The 23,125-nt window shown below is 36.8% G+C and overlaps 1 protein-coding gene across 4 annotated transcripts in view; it reads right to left on the reverse strand.

Moving 5' to 3' along the window:
- Positions 1 to 21,558, reverse strand: part of ulk4 (unc-51 like kinase 4) — a 63,722-nt gene extending 42,164 nt beyond the window's left edge. Inside the window, exons 1-20 of one of the 4 annotated variants that reach the window (XM_026373364.1) lie at positions 21,492 to 21,558; positions 20,552 to 20,689; positions 20,127 to 20,226; positions 19,713 to 19,852; positions 19,461 to 19,623; positions 18,846 to 18,947; positions 18,425 to 18,508; positions 18,177 to 18,252; positions 17,919 to 18,068; positions 17,254 to 17,564; positions 16,895 to 16,964; positions 16,470 to 16,533; positions 16,185 to 16,277; positions 15,827 to 15,887; positions 15,511 to 15,704; positions 14,478 to 14,524; positions 14,017 to 14,095; positions 12,108 to 12,167; positions 8,733 to 8,840; positions 5,850 to 5,933 (exon numbers count right to left, since the gene is read on the reverse strand). In XM_026373364.1, coding sequence (XP_026229149.1) covers positions 5,850 to 5,933; positions 8,733 to 8,840; positions 12,108 to 12,167; positions 14,017 to 14,095; positions 14,478 to 14,524; positions 15,511 to 15,704; positions 15,827 to 15,887; positions 16,185 to 16,277; positions 16,470 to 16,533; positions 16,895 to 16,964; positions 17,254 to 17,564; positions 17,919 to 18,068; positions 18,177 to 18,252; positions 18,425 to 18,508; positions 18,846 to 18,947; positions 19,461 to 19,623; positions 19,713 to 19,852; positions 20,127 to 20,226; positions 20,552 to 20,689 — 2,124 coding nt within the window. In that variant the 5' untranslated portion in view covers positions 21,492 to 21,558. Of the gene's footprint in view, positions 1 to 5,849; positions 5,934 to 8,732; positions 8,841 to 12,107; positions 12,168 to 14,016; positions 14,096 to 14,477; positions 14,525 to 15,510; positions 15,705 to 15,826; positions 15,888 to 16,184; positions 16,278 to 16,469; positions 16,534 to 16,894; positions 16,965 to 17,253; positions 17,565 to 17,918; positions 18,069 to 18,176; positions 18,253 to 18,424; positions 18,509 to 18,845; positions 18,948 to 19,460; positions 19,624 to 19,712; positions 19,853 to 20,126; positions 20,227 to 20,551; positions 20,693 to 21,491 lie in introns of all 4 variants that reach the window. The other 3 variants (XM_026373365.1, XM_026373363.1, XM_026373366.1) reach the window with 3 other exon arrangements.
- Between the last annotated feature and the right edge of the window lie 1,567 nt (positions 21,559 to 23,125).

A 23,125-nucleotide genomic window follows, 5' to 3' on the forward strand; every position in this document is an offset into this window, starting at 1 on the left:
AAAGGGAAAGTAACTCTCATTACAATATTTCCCAGTATGAGAAACAAGTTCATCCAAGAAACACACTCACTATATTATCCTCACTGTCCTATTTAAATTTCACATTTACTGAAAGTCAGCTTTAAGAAAATAAAAGTAACAATTTTCTAATAGCTTTCACAACAACGGTTTTTCTATATTTGAGCAAAAGTGAGAGATCACATATTATATATGACACAAACAAAGCTATGCAATTATAGTGCCATTTGAAGACAGCACCATAACATCTTAAGAGAGCCTGGCTATATTCATAAAACAGACCAGTTTTAGATAGTAATAGAAGTAGATACTGCAGGGCAGCAGTAGCTCAGTCATCCACGAACCCCCAAAGTCAGTGATTCAACTGCCTGTTGCTCCTGGTCACATGTCAAGGTGTTCTTGCATAAAACACAAAAACCTTATTGTAGCGGTATGTCTGTGCAGCTGTCCAAGAAAAATTTCCCAGGATCAATAAAGTGTGCCATTAATGTTCAATAAGATAATATCCGGATGGCTGTATTTAAGCTGTAGCTGCATGATGCAGTGGGAAAATGACCCTAAATGTTGAAGTAAATTTACTACAAAATGGCCCCAGAGACACAAAATCCACTTTTTAGAGTGGCCCAGTCGGAACCCAGACCCCAACCCAATAGAAATGCTGAGGAATGACCTCAAGAGAGCAATTCATACCAGATGCTGTGAGAATTTGTCTGAGCTGAAGCAGTTCTGTAAAAGAGAATGGTCCAACCTCATTTAATCCACAGGGATGAAAGAAAGGAAGGAAGTGTTTGATTGAGGTTATTGCTGCCAATGGTGGTTCAACTAGTCATATAATACTTTACTGCTTTAAGTATATTCAGTTGAGTCAGATTAATTATTATTTCTTTGTTAGAATTTTTTGAAGGTTATGTCTCACAATAGCAAAGCTAACATGCAGACATTTCACCTGGCATACTGTAACTTTTTACAGTTGTAGAGGAGCAGGTTTATTGGCCTCGCTGTTTCTTATAGGGTTAACTTCACTAGATTTTGCCTCACAGTTAGAGAGATTTTTAGATCTCAATATAAGTGAAGCCCATTTTTCCCATAAATGTGTTTCTCCTAACCTTAATCTGAACCAACCTAGCCTGTTAGCTCTACTAATTCACTAATTGTGAAACCAAATACAAGCCTCTTTGGGTCCAAACATTGTCCACCAGTTGTTGATTTTTCTTCTTTCAGCTGCTCCCTTTAGCTCATTGCCCTGGCAGAAGACATAATGCTCTGGCAAAACATGCATTGGCCAATTTTAGGCTTCCTGGATTTGAATATGGCAAATGCTGAAATGAAACAATCATGCACTTCTCTTTAACGTAAGGTGTATGCAGTTTGAAGAGGATCATTTTTTGTCAGGTTTCTACAGAACTAATTGGCGTACTGGAAAATGGAGTAAATTAAACTCTGAACTCTAAAAAAAGTTGGAGAAACCTCTGTTTTCAGATAAAGAATTAAAATTGTAGACAGTCATGGAACAATAAAATCCTGTGCCTATTAGTGGATTAGTTTTATATCCCAACATGTTTGAACTTGGCCTCTGAGTCTCAAATATCAAGAGATATACATCATAGAAACACTATGACATGACTTGACCCAGGATTGTGGGCCTGTGTGTGCACAAGCATGTGGTTAAGTGTTTGATGCAGTTTTCTCTGTAATTAAAGTCTTTCAGAAGCCAGTGCACCTGGTTTAGAATGAGCCCCTATGGCAGACACAGGCACCATCTATCAGCCTCAGACAACACATCTAACACCACTATTAGCCATACTCAAAGAGAGAGACAGACTGTCTGAATCACAGGCCAACAGACAGTGAGGCGTGACGAAAGAGATGTAGACAAGATATCACAAAAGAGCAACAAGTAGGGGTGCAAATCAGGAAAGAAGACAGGTGACCAGACAGACAAACACACACATAAACTAATTGGAAAGAATGATAAAGAATAAAAGACAAAGGTAGACAAAGAGACAGGCAATTATGCAATACAGAAAGACAATTTGCTAGGCAGGTGGTCAGAAGGGAAATTTATACTCAGTGTTGAGTATTACGTGTAAAAGACACTAGCACTCATGAATAAAAAGATGCATGAGCTCAGTACACAGTACATACAGCTCAGTATACAGTTACACAGACAGACACTTAGATGTTACTAAATGCACGTGGAGTGGCTATCCTATGTTAGAGACACAAGGGTAGGACCTGTGACTATTTTAGACGGTCCCCTCTCTGTTCTTCTCTCCTTTGTGGAAGATAGCAATAAATCATTAATAGACTCACCACTGGGGTGTGTGTGTGTGTGTGTGTGTGTGTGTGTGTGTGTGTGTGTGTGTGTGTGTGTGTGTGTGTGTGTGTGTGTAACAGGGATTTCTGTCTTCTGCCCCCTGGCTTCTATCACTGTAATGCTGTTCACACATCATTTCTACTGCATGCACTTGCACACACACAGATTTTTCATCATAGGCAGCAGAAGCATCATCATGTTCAGGCTCATAAATAATTTCCTGCAGCTCAAGTCTGGCCTGGAAACCTGCCTTTCACTCCATGCCATCCACTCCCCCACTCCAAGTACAACTTTCTCTCTTTCCCTCTCTCTGACTCCCTCCCATCTCCTCCCCTTCTTCTACTACACTGATCCTTCTGTCTTCCTCTGTCATTCATTTCCATCCCCCACTCTTCCCATCTCCAATAGAAAGCCAATGTGCCCCCCACCCCCACACACCCCTTCTTTTATTACAACAATCTCTATCCCTCCAGTGCTTTACTTGTAAATCAGGAAAACTCTTAAAAACAGCAGATAGGACTGGGGTGATCTGGTGGGTCAGAAAATGCATCACAACCACACTGCCTCAAGCACATTAGAGGGTCTCTGGGCTGTATCTCAGTGCTGTCATGCAATACAGAGTGGCGCTGACTTTACATTTTGCCTATTTATAGAAAATCTCATGTCCTGAGAACACTGAAGAACAAAATGCACCACTAATAATCGGAGACACAATTGAAACATCAAAACATAATAATAAAGATGAAACTGTTAAATTACCAACTCCAACAAGGCATGTTCTCAAAAGATCTTTGGTGATCGGATGTCCGGTTGTCTGGTGGCCAATGTAAGTAAATATTATTTTGAGTTTGACAATACTTATGTAATCTTTAGATCTGCATTTTTGGGAATGTATTGACTTTGCAAGCTGCTACTAACACTGTCCTACAATGTGTAACAATAAACAACTACTTTACAAAATTAAGTAAAACCCAACAAAACTCAATATTTCTCAATCATAAAAAGCCCCATTTGATCTGTCAATGATCAATTTGCTCTAGAGAGCAGTTAGCCAGCTTAAATATTTTATTGAGAGTAATACTAAACAATATTTCTATATTATTAATGGCTCAAATACAAATGTATAATGTGACAAATTAGGCAATTATCAACATGTAGCATTTTGAGCTTGTTTTAGCTTATTCTTTTGTTTTTTCAGTGTTTTATTATCAGAAAAAATATGCATAATGGACATAATTTTAACTTCGAGTTTTGATCACATTTGTTAAAAAAAGGTTCCAAAAAAACAAAACAAATAAACAAAAACAATAAGAAGAAAAATTAGATCTTAGTCTGGCAAAAAGAACATGTTTCTCTCTGCTTAAAGATAAAGTATCTACTCTCTTAATTCACCAGGAACATTTCAAACAAGCGTTTACAAGCTCTAGCTTTGTTGTCTGAGAAGCTAATATTTCCAGTTAGCACATTCCCCAAATCTCTGATGACATGTAAAGGTTATTTTATTGTTCTCATTATATTTTCTAATTTAGTATAGTAAATATATTTCATATTGTTCCTTCAAAATTGATTGCTTGGTATTTGATTGCATTTTTAGAGCAGCCTACTGACTCTAACAACAGACAGCTTTACATTAAAGGTAAAGACTACTACCTTTAAACACTGAAGATTCAGATTCAAACTTTTAAAAGAAATATTGATTTATTGACATATGACATATAAACAAGATCAGCTGATAAATTTACTAGAGAAGATGTGTGACTCAGATTTGAGAGCGTTTGTTACTAAACTGGAGAGAAAGCCAGTCCTCTTGGATTGCTCAGAGGTGTTACAGAGTGATACCTCATGTAGACAATCTTTGGCTACATACAGTGAAGGTGTATTGAAGCCCGTTTCCCCACAAACTTGCTCAAACGACACACACCAACAATAGCCTGTTTGTTCTCTAATTAACTTAGTCTGAGATTTTACAACCCCATTCATTTGTTATTTTCAAATTACCACCCAACTATTACTCTATTGTTCCTTTATTACCAAGTGGTAAAGTTCTGCAAAAATCCAATATAGCAGTAATTCCACTAGAAACAATGCACTGAACTGATGTAATGCATGCTGGTGCAACTGCACCTTTAGTGACTTGGAGTTTTTATACATTCCTAAAATATTCCATAAATATTTGGCATTTCTGCATTATGGATTATATCTCAGTACAAATATATGACTGTCTATGGAAGTATAGTAAGTTATGGTATATTGTGATCACCTTGTTAACTCCAGGAAATGTAATGCCCATGAGACAAAGTTAGACTATTAAGACAGCCCTGTAATATGATAATATATTTGTGCATCCCCAGGAAGAAAACAGGCAGCCATGGAGAGACAGGGTGAGAGGAAGAGATAGAAAGAGAGGGGGGCAGGTTAGGTCTGAGGATGAGTATGTGGTCCCTAAGGCTGCATATGTGTGCACATACTGTGTGTGTTTCTGTTAGCATACTCTCACAGCTCAATAATGATAAATAAGTCAACCACCTCTCTCCTCCCCTCAACCCCTCTCCCTGCTCCTGTCATAGACACACACACCTCATCTGTTCATCTACCCCCTAACTACACTCCCAGTGGTAATGAAGCAACAGTAGGTACTAGTTGACAACTGTGCAGACCAGAGTTTCTATTCTGCTATAGTGGGCCACCACAGTAAGACCCCTTCTACCTCTGAGAGACAAAACAACATCCATTCATATCTTTCTACCTGTACACTGTCTCTGTCAGTTTCACTATCCACTGCAATTTTCTTCAACCAGCAGCATTTGCCCACCATAACCAATGCGACCAATGGAAGCATTCAGATGTACACAACTTAATACAAGCAAAGCAAAGCTTAAATAAGTACAGCCAATATTAAAACAACACTACAACATACCAAAATGGACTTAAAATATAAAATATTTCCTCTAGTGACCCTATCTACAGTGACTAAAAGAGGAAACTGACATTTATTGCTGAATATAATATGCCGGCATAGGGGCATTTTCTTTTTCCTTTAGTACAGTATCATATCAACCAAAGATGACCAAAATGTACTTTTGAAAAACAAAAGATAAAATATAATTAATAGAAAATGAAATGAGACAGTGTATAGAAGGAAAAAAGAAAGTGAGAATACCAGCTAAAAGGAAAGAACTACTTATATTTCTGCTCTATCTACTGTATGTGTGTGTCTGGAGGGTCCTAATTGCTGCTGAGGTCAGGCTGCTGAGCAGTAAAGGGTTGTGTTTGATGCAGGTAAGAGTGTGTGTGCATGCATGTGTGTGTGTGACTGCTCTGCATGCCCTTGACTTGCAGCTGGCAAACAACGCTTTAGGCCCCCACAGCTGCCTCATCATTACTGTTCACAGGGATCCCCTGCTACACGTTTGCACATACACACACACTCATGAAAAGTGAGGGTGACTTAGTCACAGCTACACAGGAAGAGACACAAAAACAGACACACGCAGACATACACAGAGACACTCACCCCTTCCCGCAGGCTCCTCATTAAGCCAGTGTAGGCGGCAGCGGGAACGAACCACAGTCCCTCTGGGGAGCCTCTTTTCTCTTCCTGATAGAGAGGCATAGAAAAGACAGGGAGAATGGTGAGAGGAGTGAGGAGGAGAGAGTATGGATTGGGGGGAGTGGGGGCAGTGGAGGAGTAGAGTGGGAGTAAGAGTAAGTCAAAGATGTAACATGGAGGAAATGCAAGTAGAGAAGAGTGAGAAAAAGGGCAAGAAGAACCGCGCTGGGGAGGGGAAGGGGAGCAAGAGGAGCCATGACATTTTGATTACTTGTCTGGGCTTGAAAATGCTTTCATAACTATTTAAATTCAGCTAATAGTTTTTTCTTCAACATATTGATTTTGCTAAGAAACATAGCATGTATGAGCATTGTGCATGTTTTCTTTTGTTCATTTGTGAATTTTATGACTCAATTGAGTCCCTCTCATTTTTACATACATAGTAGAAACAAAATAAATTAAAGTTTTAACCTTACTATATAAACTTTAATTTAACCATTACACAATTGCAAATAATAAGAAGGTATTTACATTTGCAATACTTTTCTAAACTGCTTTGACAAATAATTAATAAATCAATCTTTGTCTATAAAATACTGAATATGCTGGTCACTATTTCACATTAACTACAATTATATAAAAATTTGAACAGCAGCACATTCTCAAATTACTTAACTGATTATTTATCAGAACTTAATTTACTTTGTTTTGACTAGCTCTATTATTATTTGATAATTCTATCTATCCTTCTATCATCATACTAGAACTGTTTTACAATCCACAAAAGTCGATTTCAACCAATATTTTAAACTTTTTATGAAACAATGCTCTGTTCCATTGCTATTGTGCTAGGCTTTAGGCTACATCTAACCTTGAGGATGAAGACAGCACTGGAGGCTATAGCTAATCGTTGTCATTGACTAGTGCTGCAGAAGAAGAGAGTAGCAAAGCAGAGGATTTACCTGGGGACACTTAAAGGGCCATTCCAAATTACTCAAATCTGTCTTCTTCACAAAATGGTTCCATCTGCTAGGAGTGAGCGAGTACTGTGTGAGGTCAAATCAGTGGTAGCTAATGATGACATTAGCTACCACTGATGAATTTAATTACACTTGTGTATTATTATATTCAGTGAATTGTTTTACATATGCTGTTCCTAATAGCAAATAGAATTCAAATCTCAATATGGTTTTGTCTTATTTGTTTTTTCATCTTCACCATACGTAGCTGTACCCATCACACAATAGATGTCTGATAACTTTTTATTTTTAGTCCAGTAAAAGTTTATGTTCTTGTGGTGTTTAATCAGAGTTCTAACAGAGATATCTAACCTTGAGAATACAGGCAACAGCGTAGCTAAAAAACCGACAGCCTACCTGTCTGTCCACCAGGGGACTCTTAGAAGACAATGTGATGAGTATCCACAGGGTTTATAGAGCTCTTAATTCCTTAACCAACAATGCGATAGAAGCAATTTTCAACTACATACTATCATTAGGGTTTGGCCTAAGACAGAAGCCCACAGAGTAATAAAATATATGTTAATAATTACAATTTGTAAACATACACTCACTCCCCACTTTATTAGACACACCTGTTCAATGTCACGCAATACAGCAGCTGAAAAATCTGATCAAAAGCTTGTAAGGACACTGATGAGATTTTTCATGGCTTCAGGCCAGTCATAGGTTATCTATTAGTAGAATAAACAAAATTTTACAGCTAATTAACTTCACTAAATAGTTTGAATAAGTCTTTAATGAAGTCAGTGCTTCTAATTCAGTTCAAACAGCATGTAAATATACACTGCATTACCTAATGACAGAGAGACAAAGAACTCACTATCGTTTTTTTACTTATAACTGGTTCTGTCACTGAAGTAATAAGAAAATGTTGTTTGATCTTTTGCACATCTGAAATCAATTAAAAAAAAACTGTCCTGCCCACATTAATTACTTAAGAGTGGGGAATTGGACTAACGTTCCTCTGAAATATGATGATCACATCTTAATCAATTTATCAATAAATATAATGACTTTTTGATTATGTCACTATCAGGTCTAGTCTGTAGTCGCAGGAATAAGCAGCACTGAGAGTGCTTGTCTGGTATTTAATTAATGACTGACAAACTACAGGAAGAGGATTAAATCAAATATATCTGATTGGAATCAGCTGTCTCTGAGAGGTATAGATGGCTGATTTAAAACCCAGATTTCTTGTAGGTTTTAGATGACTTAAAAACTGCAAAATGTCTAATTCAATACTTTATCCAGACTACTAGCAAGAAGTCACACAGTAACTGCTATCCCAAAGATTTGTCTTAAAGAGACGGTCATTCAATGAATGACTGCTAGAAGGAACTATAGAGTGCTCAGGAAAATATTCACATTATCACCCTGTCAGACCTTTTTAATACCTGAAACTGTATATTATACAATATAACTTATTCTTAAGTACTCATGGTCGTAAGATATAAGTCATACATAATAAAATAATGTGAAGGAGTATCTTATTTTTGTTTAAACTGAAACTAAACATAAATCATCCCATCTAAATCCTTAGATGTCATTATGAAATGTCATAGTCCATCTACAGTTTTGTCCTGATTATTAAAAGAAAAATACCAAAAAATAACCCTTAAATAGGAAGAAAAAAACACTTAGAGAACTCCCTTTCCAACTTAGATAAAAATGGAACCACTGCAATCAGTTTTCTTTTGTGTTCAGGCAAGTGCACAAGTGCATCTCGTCTTTGCTTATATATTGTTTAAATCCATCAAATTAGTCATCTACAGTATCTCTGTCTCATCCTGTCATCTGATATTGGCTTCTGACATTCAGCATATACCTGAGACGCAATGAGGTAGAGGAACTCCCCAAGTGGCGGCAGAAGGAACTGCTTTAGTTTGGTATTCCTCAGATTATCCCTCAACAGGTCTGTCAGTGTGGACACAGCCTGGAAAGAGAGAAGATAGTGTAATACACCTTTAGCAGCACTTTTTGTTTCAAATTAAATAAACAAAATATGCCTAATAAACAAATTTCACAAAGACGTGTGTTTTTTTTTTTATTTTGTTGCCTTATACAAGCTTTGCTGATACAAGCTTTGCTATGTGCATGTGTTCAGAATTAATATATTTGGTCCTCGTGCAAAAACAGACAGAGAAATTTAATTTGAGAAAATGAAATGATACTTAGCTCCTAGAACAATAACAAAAACAAATAAAGGGGACAAATAATGTATCGAGATTGTTCATGTTATGTTATGTTTGTTTTTTTTGGTACATTTTTTTTAAATACTGGTACTGGCCAGGAAATAATATAGACCAACTTATTTTATTATGAAAATTCTAAACCTCAAAATATAAATGTCAGTGTTTTAGTCTCAAAACTACAATAGTTAGTTAGCTATAGTAAAAACCTGATTACAGTTTTTTTGACAGTGGTGTGCAAAAACTGGTCTTTGGTTTGTATATTTAAGGTTGCTGTCTTGCTGCAGTTTCTGATCAGCTTCAGTTCACAGATAGAGACATGTACATTTTTCTGTAGAATTTCTTTGTACTGAATTCATAGCTCCATCAATGATGACAAGCTGTCCTGGTCTGGAGGCAGCAAAGCAGGCGAAATGATTCACAGAGGAGACAAAGTTCTTATGGTGGAATGCATGTTTGGTGAGCACCAAACATTAGGTTTCTCATTCACGCTAAAAAGTTCTACATTAGTCTCATCCTGAGATACAATACAGACATTCTTCCAACAACCTTCTGGTTTATCTACAAGGCCTTGAGCAAACTGTATACAAGCAGCAATGTTTTTTTGTACACCATCATCACAATTGTTGTTCACTGTTCACCTGATGGATTCATGAATGTTGATATCAGTCACGGCAAGATAGTCCTTCAGTTTCCTAAAGAGATTCCTTGCAACCTATTATTATTGCTTGATCAATCATTGTGAGGGTAACAAAGCAATTGAGTGCTCCTCTTAGTTTGAGCCATGATAACAATTATACAAACCTGTGTTGTCAAGATCAGACTTTACCTGCTGTCACACATGCACTGACACCAGACCTTACCCGAGTGAGCTGCATGTGAGAACGCAAACGTCAAAGTTATTCAACTCAGAAATTACCCAGACTTTATCCTGCAAGCCCACTGTGTGTGTGTGTGTGTGTGTGTGTGTGTGTGTGTGTGTGTGTGTGTGTGTGTGTGGGTGTGTGTGTGAACACAGCAGGTAATAGTCTAGAATATTCATAGCAGGTGATGGGGTGGTTTCCTTTCAGCCAGTCCACTCTGCACATCAGAAAGTTTAGGAGTTAAAAATCAGGCTTGCTGTCTTGATTGTTTTTGTTTAATTTTCAGCTTTATGTTTAAACCTGAGTTCTAATCATGTGATGTGTGTTCTATTGATGAGCTAAAAACAAAACGCAATTGATTTCTGCTGTGTACTTTTTATCTCACGTCATTCCTCCTGAACCAGCCCCCTCCCCTAAATCAAATGGACTATTTCCCTGAGTAGGAACATATGTCACTTGCACTCTCTCCATCTGTGTGCTTTATGCATAAAAGCACAACTCGCACAATGTCCAGATAGTCCAGAGTGCATACGTGAAAACAGCTTTTGAGACCAGATTTCCCTTCTTTAAATAGGGCAAAGCCTCCAAAGCTCACACCTAATTGTCATCCCATTGATTGAAATAGCTGACTGCTGACTCCCCTTCAAATGAATTCCAGTCCATTTGACAAATCCATACAGTATGTGTACTATACGTTAAATATATGCACACATAACTAGGTACACAAATTCAAGCAAGAAATGCACACTGCATGCATACATGCAACCACACACTCAAACATAAAGACACAGAGTTAAGTACTGTATATTCAGAGACAGCCTTGCTGGCTGGCTGCTTCCTGGCATTAGCATTACTGCCAGCTTCCTGCCTCTGTGTTCTGATGCAAGTCCTGCCTGCCTCCATCTCTCCCTCTCTCTTCTTCACTTTTCCATCTCTGTGTTCTCTCTCCATTTGCTCTTCAGTTTATGTCTGCTTCTTTTTCTACTCTCTTCCTGCTTTTCTTTGAATGGTCCTCTATTTATACATATAGTATATCACATAATATATATAATGTATATTTTTCTCACAGACTTTCTTTGCCTGCCTCACTTTCCCTTTTCCTTGTTGTCTCATTGCTGGGAAAGATGTAGTAAAAGTCCATTTGCCATGTTGTCTCTGAGTATATATTTCTCGCTCCTTTAAGAATTATTCTTTTGCCCATTACCCATGGTGTCCCCAAGCTGAGCCATCTGTGGGAGTGTTAAAATCACTTTGCCAGTTAAATTCTGACTCCAAACATTCTTATACATAAACTAAAAAGTATAGTGCTCATGAGTTACTGACTATATCTATACTTTGGGACTATTATTTCTACTTGGGAAGAAAAACAGTGATGTTTCTGAGGTTTCTACATTACTGATCTTATAACTTTACAGTTAGTACATTTGCTTCTGGATAGGTGAAAAGGGAAACTGCCTTACGTTGCAGTAAGAGATAACCCTCTTATCCTCCAGCACCCAGGTTTTCACCTAAATTGACTTAACATCCTGGGTTTCTACTGAGATAGCCTAGAGTAAAAATACAAAATGTTTATACTCTACATTCTGAAGTACCCCTTGGCTAATATGACATATACATTAATATCAGAGATTTTTGATGAGTAAAATTAAGTTAATGTTAACTATAATTTTTACTTCATTCACAAATTGTTTGAGTAGTGTCTTTCTGCAGCTAGTGCCCTCTGAATATGTGTTTTGATTGCTGAGTCTGTATTCTGCCATGAAACACACTAAACAGTCGAGGTTTTACCAGCTAAACCACTCTGAGCCACTTCATAATTGACAATGAGCAAAGAGAAAAATGTGTAGATCATTTTAAGCACTGCCTTCCTAAGTAATATATGGAAAAGCAGGGAGCTTGCATTAGTAACATTAACCCAAAATGTTTTATTCTGATTGAAAGATACAGAGAGTGAGAAAAGACAGGCAAATCAGACACAGAAAAGAGACATAACAAAAACTGTTGTGTACAACAAAGTTTTTGTATTCATCATTCAAAAAGCGCAGAGTGAGACAGAAAAAGAGAGAGAGAGACAGGCAGGTGGGCATGTATGTGTGTGTGTGTGTGTGTAAGAGTTGGGTGGAGATAATCAAAGCATATAGCAGTTACCATGGTAACTAAGCCCAGCCCTGACACTCCAATCAGCAAGACTGCAGCAGGAGACCCCTGCTGAGATGACAACACACACACACACACACACACACACACACACACACACACAAATGCTAGTAAGCAGTGTTTTAGTGGTCATCTGTTAGCATCACTATGACTATACACACAATGCATGCATACACACAAACAGAGAAACTACATTCTCAGGACCCCTGCTGAGTGGACACACAAACAAGTCTCAAAAAAGCCCATGCACTTACAAATAGACACACACGCACACACACAGAGCACCTGCTGAGCCTACAGATGGACACACAGTCATAGACACTAACAGGCAGACACACTATGACACACAGGCATGTACTGTTTTGTCCTTTTCATAACAATTTGTGATTCTATGATAGCTGAACGAAGTTAAGATAGGAAGCGGAAAATATTTCCTGCCATTTGTCTTTAACAGTAGCGCACCGAAAAAACTACGCTGCCAATGCCGGCCATTTTGTAAATCGCCGTGACGACTCGGTAGAATGGTCTGAATAAGTGGCGAAAGAGAGAAGAAACAGAGAAACCAGGAAGCGGAGCGAGTGTGGGATCAGAACTACTGCAGACAGATCAATTTCTATCAGAATAAAAAAAGAAGAGTAGAGACAAGTTGGACAAAAAGACAAGAAAAAGGTGTTTAAGTATGGTGAAGATTTAAGCACCAATTGTCATATACTTTTTTACTCAAAGTAGTCAAAGAAATTGCTTTATATCCATGCATGGACCTGGTCCTTGGTTATCATAATTTTATCACAGAGGTTTACAGAGAGATCTTTTTCTATCATGGCTCGGTTTTTGTCCAAGATGGACTCAAGTGCTTATGCAAACAGGATGCATCTCACCACAATGTGAAGCTGAGAAGTTTTCCAAGTTTTCCGCTATCTGTACAACAGTTTCACTTGCATCATTGCAACTATAACAAAGTATAGTCTATTATGATAATATTGAAACTATTATACAGCTAACAATTAGCCCAGTGTGTGCATGTGTGTGTGTGTGTGTGTGTGTGTCAGAGAGAGAGTTGCGACCAATTCTTGTAGGTGTTTAATGCCACCTGCTGGTGCTTACTCGTCCTATTAATTAAAAACAGGTATTCCCCTTCTCTCTTTAATTGAAAGAATTCACCCTTCATGTTGGTCTAGAAATTATTAGTTACTGGTGATATGTTCCTACACAACAAAATGATTAATATCATAATATTAACATCTAAAGCTTGCAATTGTTAAAATTAATAATAATGACTAATGTACACAAACAAACAACATTTATCAGGACTTTCTATAAATGAGAACAATACACACAAAACAGTTCTCCATTGATTTCCATTATGTTTATGCATATTCTTAAATGCATTAATTGTAACATCTTTAACATCCATTTGGTGGGCACCAGCTGGTATGTACTGCTGTCTCATGGTGCAAATTGGTACTGCACGTTGGAAATCAGTTTTGAAAGCAGGTTTTGTTTACTTTAAATTTACATTATAATGTGGTTCAAATGGAATGTGTTGATCATATTGCTTTATGTTTTTTCTTACAGCACCATTGTTGTTCCTGTACTATACTAAATATTAACATTTAGTGCAAGCAGTATCAATTGAAAATTTTCTTAAAGTTAATTTATGGCAACTGCACTTCTTTCCAGTTGGGTTTTACTTTTATCCATGTGGCTTCATCAGTCTTCAGGCTTCTATCAGCATGTAAAATTTTCCTCATGATGCTACTTGGATGAGTAGTGAAAATAGTGAAAACATTTCAACATAAGAAAGAAGTTTAGTTGCCATGACTTAACTTCCAGACAACTTCACTTGGATGACTGAGAATCTTCACAGACATTGATATGAAATATGAAATGTGTTACAGACCTCCGAAACAGAACTATCCTCTCCAAGTTCAGTACAATGCTGAGCCAGAAGAGCCATCACTCTGAGAACCTTACTCCGCCTGGAAAATAGTTTTTAATGTCAAAAAGTGATAAATACTCATTGTTTTTGCATAGCAACACAGGACTAACCAGATAAGTAAACTACACTGCCTGTCCCAAAAAAGTCAGACGTAATATTTTGTTGGACCACCTTTAGCTTTGACTACAGGCACGCTTTTCCCGTGACATTGTTTCGATATGGTTCTGCAATGTCACAACATTTATACCCGTCCAGAGTTGCATTAAATATTTTAAGTTTTTTTAGTGCAACCAATATTTTGGCTGCAATTTGGCCCAGTCTTGGCTTCAGTGGAAATGGTGACCACTTCTCAAACTTTCCTGTTAAAGATGCACCATCATGCTCCCTTGTTTATAGAGAGAATGCATACATAATGTACTTACACATCCCAATTTGAAGCTTGTTGTAACTGCTGGGTCAGTACTGTAAGCTGAAACAAGGGACACAGAAGATTAGAAAACAGAAACAAGAACAATAAAGAAATAAATAAAAGAAAAAAAAATCAAGATTAAGAAAACACTATCTGTAAAACAAACAAACAAAAATGACAATGACAAAAACACATGGTCTTTTGATTATTGTGACTTTACCAACTCAAGAAAGTGTCCTGGAGTCTCATCCAATCTCAAAGACAACCAAAGCTAGGAGAAGGATGCACCTGACCATAGTTGCGAGTCCCGCAGCAAAGGGTCTGAATCCCTTTGTGAGAGGGGTTTCATTTTGTAATTTTTAATATAAATATGTATATAAAAATGTTTTTTAGAAAATATGTTTTATCTTTGCATTATTGTTTATGGAAAGATGTGCAAAAATAAAATAAATGTACAAAATCTTTAAATGTGCAAAAAGTAAAGAAGTCTGAATATATTTCAAAGCGACTGTATGTTCAAAGTCAGATGAAAGAAAAGACCTTTTGTGGCATGCCTTGGTTGCTGAATGGTTGCAGCGCATGCCACGTAACTGCAGCGTCTTTGGTTCGAGTGCAGCTGGGGACCATTACTGCATGTAACTCCCCGTTCTTATCTTCCATGTTTCCTTTCTGCCCAACTACTAATGTTAAATAAAGGCAAAAATGCCATGAATATATGTAAAAAAAAAAACGTGCTGTAAATGATTCACAACAAGCAACATCTGGAAGCAACAGCAAGAATCTCATACAGTTCTTGCTGGCAGAAGGTAAATAATGGTAAATGTGTGACACGGGAAGCAAAACAACATCGGAAATTCAGCAGAATAAGGGAAACAAATTGTAAAAAGTTCAAAAAATGCATTTTTCAGCCTACTACACTTCGAAGTTAAGATCTAAAATATTTTCCTGAAAGTGATAAACCTAAACCTAATAATGTAATTAAACAGAACTAAAAGCAATGTGACATTACTTCTGTAGAAATCTTTTGTAAATACAAATTCTCCTACCAGTGTTGAGTTAATCAGTCGGTTGGCAATAATTGTATGTCCAACAACACAGCAGAGGTAACACAGAAGGTTCAGTCTAGAGCGAATGGCTGTGGAGGAAGGAGGAGTGGAGGGATTTTGGTCCTCAAGGGATGAACAGAGCTGACAGATGAAGACAGTCCACTGTTCATCATTCAGGGAATGCAGCTTCTCAACTAGAGTAGAGTAAAAAGGCAGATAAACTGGGGTCAATTACAAGACACTGAGATCATCTGTACTGCACGTCTTGTAAGACATAGACAAAACCTCTTTATACTGATGCAAAAAACACATGTACCTGAATAAGCTGGTATGCAAAGGGTTCTTGAATCAAATCTCACGGGAGGACTTTTAAGAATCTGGTAAAGAGAAAGAACATAATGCAAACATTAGTCTCAGTTTCCATGCTGCTTTGTAGCCATTTTCTTTCCTGTATCAAAAAATATTTGTATTCAAGTAATTGTATTATAATAACAGATTGACTGCGAAATGTTGATGCGCCTTTTCAAGATAAGGCATTCATTTCTAATACAAATGTCATTTTGCTTGAATTGTGTAAGGAGGTTACAATACAACATGAACAACAGGAAGGATTGCTACAATTCCTCAAGATTATTAAAGTCAGGCATAGTCTGTATATGATGCATTTTGATGACCTTAGGGTTGTCCATGATTGGGCTCACTGTCAGATCAGAGTCAGTGTGGAGAAGAGCTTTCACACGGGATATGATGTCAGTTCCAGCACTGGCCTAGGAGCAGGTGAAAAGACAGAAAAGTAACAGAAGTCAACTTCAACTTCCAGGCACACCAGCAGAGCAATTTGATAGAAGAAACAGCAGAAGAGTGACTGGGTTTAAGCACAATAGCTTAATTGACAGGTAGTCATTTATTACTATTAGTATCTCTGTTATTTGCAGATTCCAGAGTATATTGTCACCAACCTGAAGTACAGTGTTCTTCTGAGTACCCGAAGTACTGCAGCTCCTTCTTGAGTTGGCTTGAGAGCTTGGAGAACAGAAAAAGAATATCCAAATATATTGGTGCCTGTTGTATGTTCACCAGACATGCAAGTACCACAGGGACCACTGATGCTAAATTTGCCCTATATGTGGTTTTGTATACTGTGTATCACTCCACATAATAAAATATTTTACATAACAAATCAATAATAATGACATACATTATGGATCCCTTGGGAAAATTGTGATTAGACAGCTGCCATACAGTAAAAGTACACCTTGACAAGTAACCAGGTAGTTTACTACTAAATGGAGATAAAACAGTTACACATCCCTGGCAAAATAGGAATAACCATATGAATCTTTGGCAAAACAAGTAGATGAGCAGCAGATAGACTGCTCATTACCTGAGCAGAAAAATGGCCTCAGTGTTGTCTTCATTTACACCACATTTGGGCCTGAGCTCAGATACATTTTCTGGAGGAGGAAGAACACAAAGCACTAAAATTTGTGTTTCTATGTTTCTAATACAATACAAATTTCTGATCCACAGACCTCCTAAAGGCCACACAGGTGAAAGATGGAAATTGGTTCCACAAAAATGATTTTTTATGACGAAATAGAACAGAGATAATGGTTTACACTTGTTAGTAAGTTAGTTAGTAAGCCCCAACTCTCTCACACACACAAACACACAAGTCAGATATACTGTTACTGCTTAAAACACATAAACATAACCAAATACAAGCATCAGGAAATGTATTACCTAATGTGATACTAGGATGCACTGTGTAACACATCTTCTGGGCCCCAGTTAGCTTGGGGTCATCTTCTGGCTTTGCCTCTCCCTCTCTTCCTCTTACCAATCCCACATCCCTACCCACACCATGGCTGTTACTTAAAGCTCCACAGGTCGTGTGCCTGACATCTTGCTGACTATCAGTTCCTCTGTCAGGTGCTGTCTGTGATGACACTAGTTTCTTAGAAATCCTATGGGTTGGCTGGGCAATAGCCAAGTTGCTGGTGGGAACCTCATCCACCTGTCCTGGCGGGACAAGGGGAGGGATCTTTGTGTACCTGTGGTGAAAGTGAAGAAGCAAATACTAAGATAAACTATTCTCTATAAAGAAAATAATTAAAGATGTAGCCTACGAACTGTTTTGATTAAACTTTATGACAAATAAATGAGCTATTTGTTGTAATGCTAAATTCTACTTCATTACATTGAAAGTTGTTGTTTAATTTTTTTGCCTATCAAAGTGGATTAAAGGACGCTTCACTGGGTTTGAACAAAAATTCAGTATGAATATCATTGTGCTTATTACTACTCTTACAAGGAAAATACACACAGATGCAGGCAACTGGCATCCAGAATATTTCCAGAATACTGTAGGAGCTATAAGCTCAAGAGAAAAAATGATAAAGAAAGACCTCATGCTAGCTGGACTGACTCCTAAGTGATTATTTTCCTCCTGATCCCCTGCTCCATCTTCTTCTCCCCTTTCTCCTTCCTTCACATCATTTTCCTCATTCACTATCTGTGTCCAGAAAGAGTGTCTGAGCAACTCAGGCCAATCCATCCTAAAGAACATACAAACAGTCAGAGATGAGGACACATAAACATGACACTAGATGTAATATTGTAATTAGAATCAAATCAGCAGTATTGTGTGAATCTGTGAATCCAACCTCTTATATGGGTTTTTGTTGAGCAAGCCTTTGAGAAGATTCTGAAAGTCCTCACTTGGAGGACTAGCTGAAAACACTGTGACAAAAACAAAGATTCATTAATAAAGACAAACAACCACAGAACAGCAACATGCAAGACAATGTTCTCTCACACATTATAAAGCTGCTAGCTTTATAAAACGCGTTTGACGGCGTGCAGGAATATGAATGTGTGCACATACTGTATGCCAGAGAGCATGTATATTTACCTGTATGTCTGGGAGGTGGTGGTTCCTGGCGTAAAATCATATCTGTTAGTTCAGTGTAGTTATCAGAATAAAATGGAGGTTTACCTGGAAAATAAAAAAACAATGTTTAGAGTAAATTAATGTGTAACATACTATCATACTGTATGTTGAGGTCATTGTTGGCATGCTATATGTATCTAGCACTGTTTTGTCTTTTTGAAGTTTAGTTTTTCATCATTTTTCATCATTTGTCATCAATTACCTATTTTCTAGTAATTAAAAAATATATAAACTTTCATTATAAACCGTAAATTACAGGTACTCTGTAATGCATAGTATATTAGTAAATAATAAGGGAAAAATTGCAATTAATTCATACATGTGTACTACAATCATGTACAAGGTGTCTTCGTGTATCAGGGTGTGTATGTGCGCATCTCACCAGTGTACATGTAGTACATTATACAACCCAGAGCCCAGAGATCAGACTGCATACTGGTTTCTGATCCCTGTAAAACTTCTGGGGCACTGTAAGTTTGAGAACCTAAAAAAAGAAAAAAAGAAAAAAAATGTATATACCGGTATATATATATATATATATATATATATACACACACACAAATATATATATATATATATATGTGTGTATATATACACACATAATTATACACGCATACAGTAAGTAAAGACAAACTAAATTGTAAATTGTAGACTAACCACCAAATAGTGTTAAACCAAAATTTTAAATAACTATTGGAAAATGAACTTTCTTTCAGCTTTTACTTGCCCATCTGTTCACCGTGTTGTAACAGCTATTCCATGTGCACTTTTTCTGCCTCCTTTCATTATGAATTCTACAAGTCTGTTCATACGTTTCCCAGTTGCTAATTTGCTACCTTAAGAATTTATATGCTATGTTCCTATTCAACTGGATACACTGAGAAATGTGTATCTTAGGACTGTTCTTTGGGCTACATTACTGGTTAGCCTGTCCATCAACAATGCAATATAAAGTGCTGTATATAGAACCAACATAATTAGAAGATGGTGATCTTACCTTGTAATCTTTTTTTCATATCATCAAACTTATTATTGCCATCTCCTTCCCCTGCCTCCTCAGATGTAGAGAGCAAGTTAAAAAAATCCTCCAGTGTTTCTCCCTCAGCCTTGGACAAACAGAAGTTACCAAATTTCAGGATTCCACTACCATCCAGTAAGATCTGTGGGTGACAAAATTTGAGGTATTGCATTCATAAGATAATAATAATGTTATACTGTTAGTCTTACAAACATGAATACAGATGCAAACCTTAGCAGGGGTCAGGTCAGAGAAAATTATTCCCAATTCATGTATGTGTTTCAGTCCTTTGACCAAGTCCCATCCAAACCTTCTCACCACATCCTCTGACAGACATCCATCCTGACTAATCACAGACTCCAGGGAACCACCTAACAGAGAGACAGGTTAAGCATGTGTGAGACAAACAAATGTACAAATACCTGCATTGACTGTGAAGATTCTTAGTCATTTTTTGGGATAATAAGTGCATTTATTTTTTAAAAACAACTATCCACTCTGCATATAAAAATGTATTTACAATCTATTCTTGAATAAACCAGGCAATAAAGGTATTTACTATATGTAAAATCTTGATGCCATTTATTATTATTATTTTTTTTTTACAATTTCTGCTTGTCAGGAGTGTCATACATAATTACTTACCGGTACATAGTTCAACTACCAACCAGAGGTGGTTACTTGTCTCATACCACTCATAAAAGCACACTATGTTCTGATGGTCCAAATCATGGCTCAGCCGTACCTATCAAGTGACATTATATCATATGTATACAGCAGATATACTTTATTAAAAGGTTCTAAAGCAATGCAATATAGGGCATATTGTTTGGCAAACAAATATAAACAATGTTGATGGAAATCAGTCATTAAGTTGGCCAGAGAGAGAGCTCAAACTGTCAATTTAAAGTCAATATGCCTCTTAATAATTTTTAAACATTTATTTCATAATTAATTTCATATGAATTTAATGACTTTTAAAGCCACATAAAACAAATACAACATGATGCACAGAATACTACAACACAAACAGAAGTGTTAGTATGTTTATAAAGTTTAAACTATCCTACATGGTTTGTGATCTCAGGCCTCTTGGCTTTGTCAGTGCAGATGATGGCTACATAGTTGAGATTGCCTTTCCTTCTTCCTTTGTAGACAACAGAGTTTCTACCAGCCCCAAGCTCCTCATACAGGATGAAGTTCTCCATCTGCTGTGAGAGAAAGGGACAACGTATTAGACATTACAATAACTAAAAAGGGAATTGTTACAAATTGAGTGTTGTGATGTTATCCATTCACAGAAGAACCAGATATTTACAATGTAATTAGTATTAATACTTATTGTCCATGCAGTTGTTCAGTTACCAACCTGAAACCTATTGAATTAAGTGTTTAGATGTTTGGACATAGGCTAATTATAATAAGCAGCACTGAGCCACTTGGAAAAATGGGTCACGAGTAAAGTATAGTCATAAAATATATAGTCATAGAATATATATAGTGTGTGTGTGTGTGTGTGTGTGTGTAATAAAAGTCCCTCTGGTCAATCATGGTTTAACAGTGGAGTTGAACTACATTACCCACACCTGCAGAATTAAATGGTTGTAAATGTCTCTGTTACAATTACAGTTGATTAGCTGCTCTGACGGCTTGATATGAGCAGACACATAGATTTAACGTTAAAGAAGAAGTACTCTACAATGAGAATTATATTAAATGAACATTATTGAAGTAAGCTGCAACGAAATGTAACTTCTGACTAAGTTATAGTTAAACTATCAGGCTAACTTCACGGCTGGCCTATGTATTTAGTTTGGCAACCGCTAGTTGACCTATTGGTCTATTCTGAAGCACATGCAGTTTGTTCGCTTGTGACAGGACAAGAGTTAACTGTAGCACGTAAAACATTTGTTATGTAAATACGTGAAAGCTCAGTGCAGTTATAAACACACACAATAAATTTAATACAATATTCAGTTTGCTATTCCAGGCAAATTACTTTGAACTTACCTCCTCGACGAACCCACCGTTTGTTAGCGGAAGCGTGGTGGGTCACATCATTCCAACTGGAGGAGGGAAGTCTGGAATTCTGTAATTAGAATAAAACAGAATGTTTCCCCCCCAAAAAATCATAACATAATGTAAATGATTGTACTTTGATTTATAACATTTAGAAAATATTTCCTCATACACGTAATTAAAACAAAACGAGTTTGTGATGTTTTATTAAAGGAGCTGTTGTTTTGCGATCCCCATCTCCATATGGCATATTCCTGCGTTGCTATGATACAAGCCGGAACACAACAGACGGCATGGAGGGGAGGACAGTAAAAACAGCTGGATCCCAGGACTCAGGAACAGGCGACTACTCAGGAGTGATCCTGAAGTATGCTGTGGAGGCAACCTAGTGCTGTTTATCAAATTAATGATCAGTTACCTGCCCTGAATACAACTGAATACAAAACGCCCCAAGAGCAAACAGGAACTGTCGACAGCTGCAGTAGAGGCATGGCAGATATCAGACAGTTTATTGAGATGCCAGGGTAGGTTTTGTGATTACACCCCATAATGATTGTTTCATTGCGAATCCACTGCTATTAAGCAACATTTTCCAACTGTATAAAATGTATTCATTTAAATAAAATGTATAAATTAGCTCTAGTAAAAAAAATAGTGCTTATTTAGTAAAACTTCATCAGATAATGTTAACTTCCTCTAAGATTATCTCTGGGTAACTGTTTAATTGAGAAAGATTGTACAAGGAGCAGCGCAAACCCTCATACTGTTACTCCATAACACTTCAAATGATAAACTTTCTAACCTTCAAGTTACCTAAAGATCCAAAGCACCATTTCCCGTGAGTGTATTACATTCTACAAAATAAAGCAAGATATATATTAAAATCACAACATAGCCACCTTTCTTACATTTCATATATAAACACGTATAATTAATTACAACTTTTCTGTCTCAAGGATTAGCGTTTTGTATATGAAAATACAATTTATAGAACACAAATATATCTATATCAACAAACTACCCAGTTTTTTTTTTAAACATTCAGTAGGACATCTCAATACTCAAACAAGCAAAGTAGTCTAATCTAATCTAATCTAATCTAATCGAATCTAATCTAATTTAATTTAATCTAATCTAATCTAATCACAGATCTCCATCAATCAAACCAATTTAATTTGTATTCCACGTTTTATTTTGATTTATGCTGTTTACAAATTACTGATGCATGATATAAAAATAAGTACAAATGTGAACAGTTTCACACCATTTTTCACACCTAAGTATCAAATACCTCTACCACAAGTGGTAAATGTCAAATTGTAAGCACTTTAAGTAGGTAAATGATTAAACACCATTTATTAGTTGATCATATTTTGTGATTAGAATCTCAATGTGTGAAGCTCTCAAATACATGTCGTGGTACAATATTTTTTCATTGCGCTGCAGAAGTAGCACGACATAAAATGCAAATATGCAGACACCACAAAAGACACTTGAGTAAATGTAGGCTGCTTAAGTTTTTTCTACCTCTGAGCAGGTGAAAGTTTTAGTCATTACTGTCCACCGTGTCCATGACGTTTTGTAAAGAAAAAAGAAAGTTTTTAATCTACCTTATTGGGGTATTT

The sequence above is a fragment of the Anabas testudineus genome, chromosome 16, assembly GCF_900324465.2.
Source record: "Anabas testudineus chromosome 16, fAnaTes1.2, whole genome shotgun sequence".
Lineage (NCBI taxonomy): Eukaryota > Metazoa > Chordata > Actinopteri > Anabantiformes > Anabantidae > Anabas > Anabas testudineus.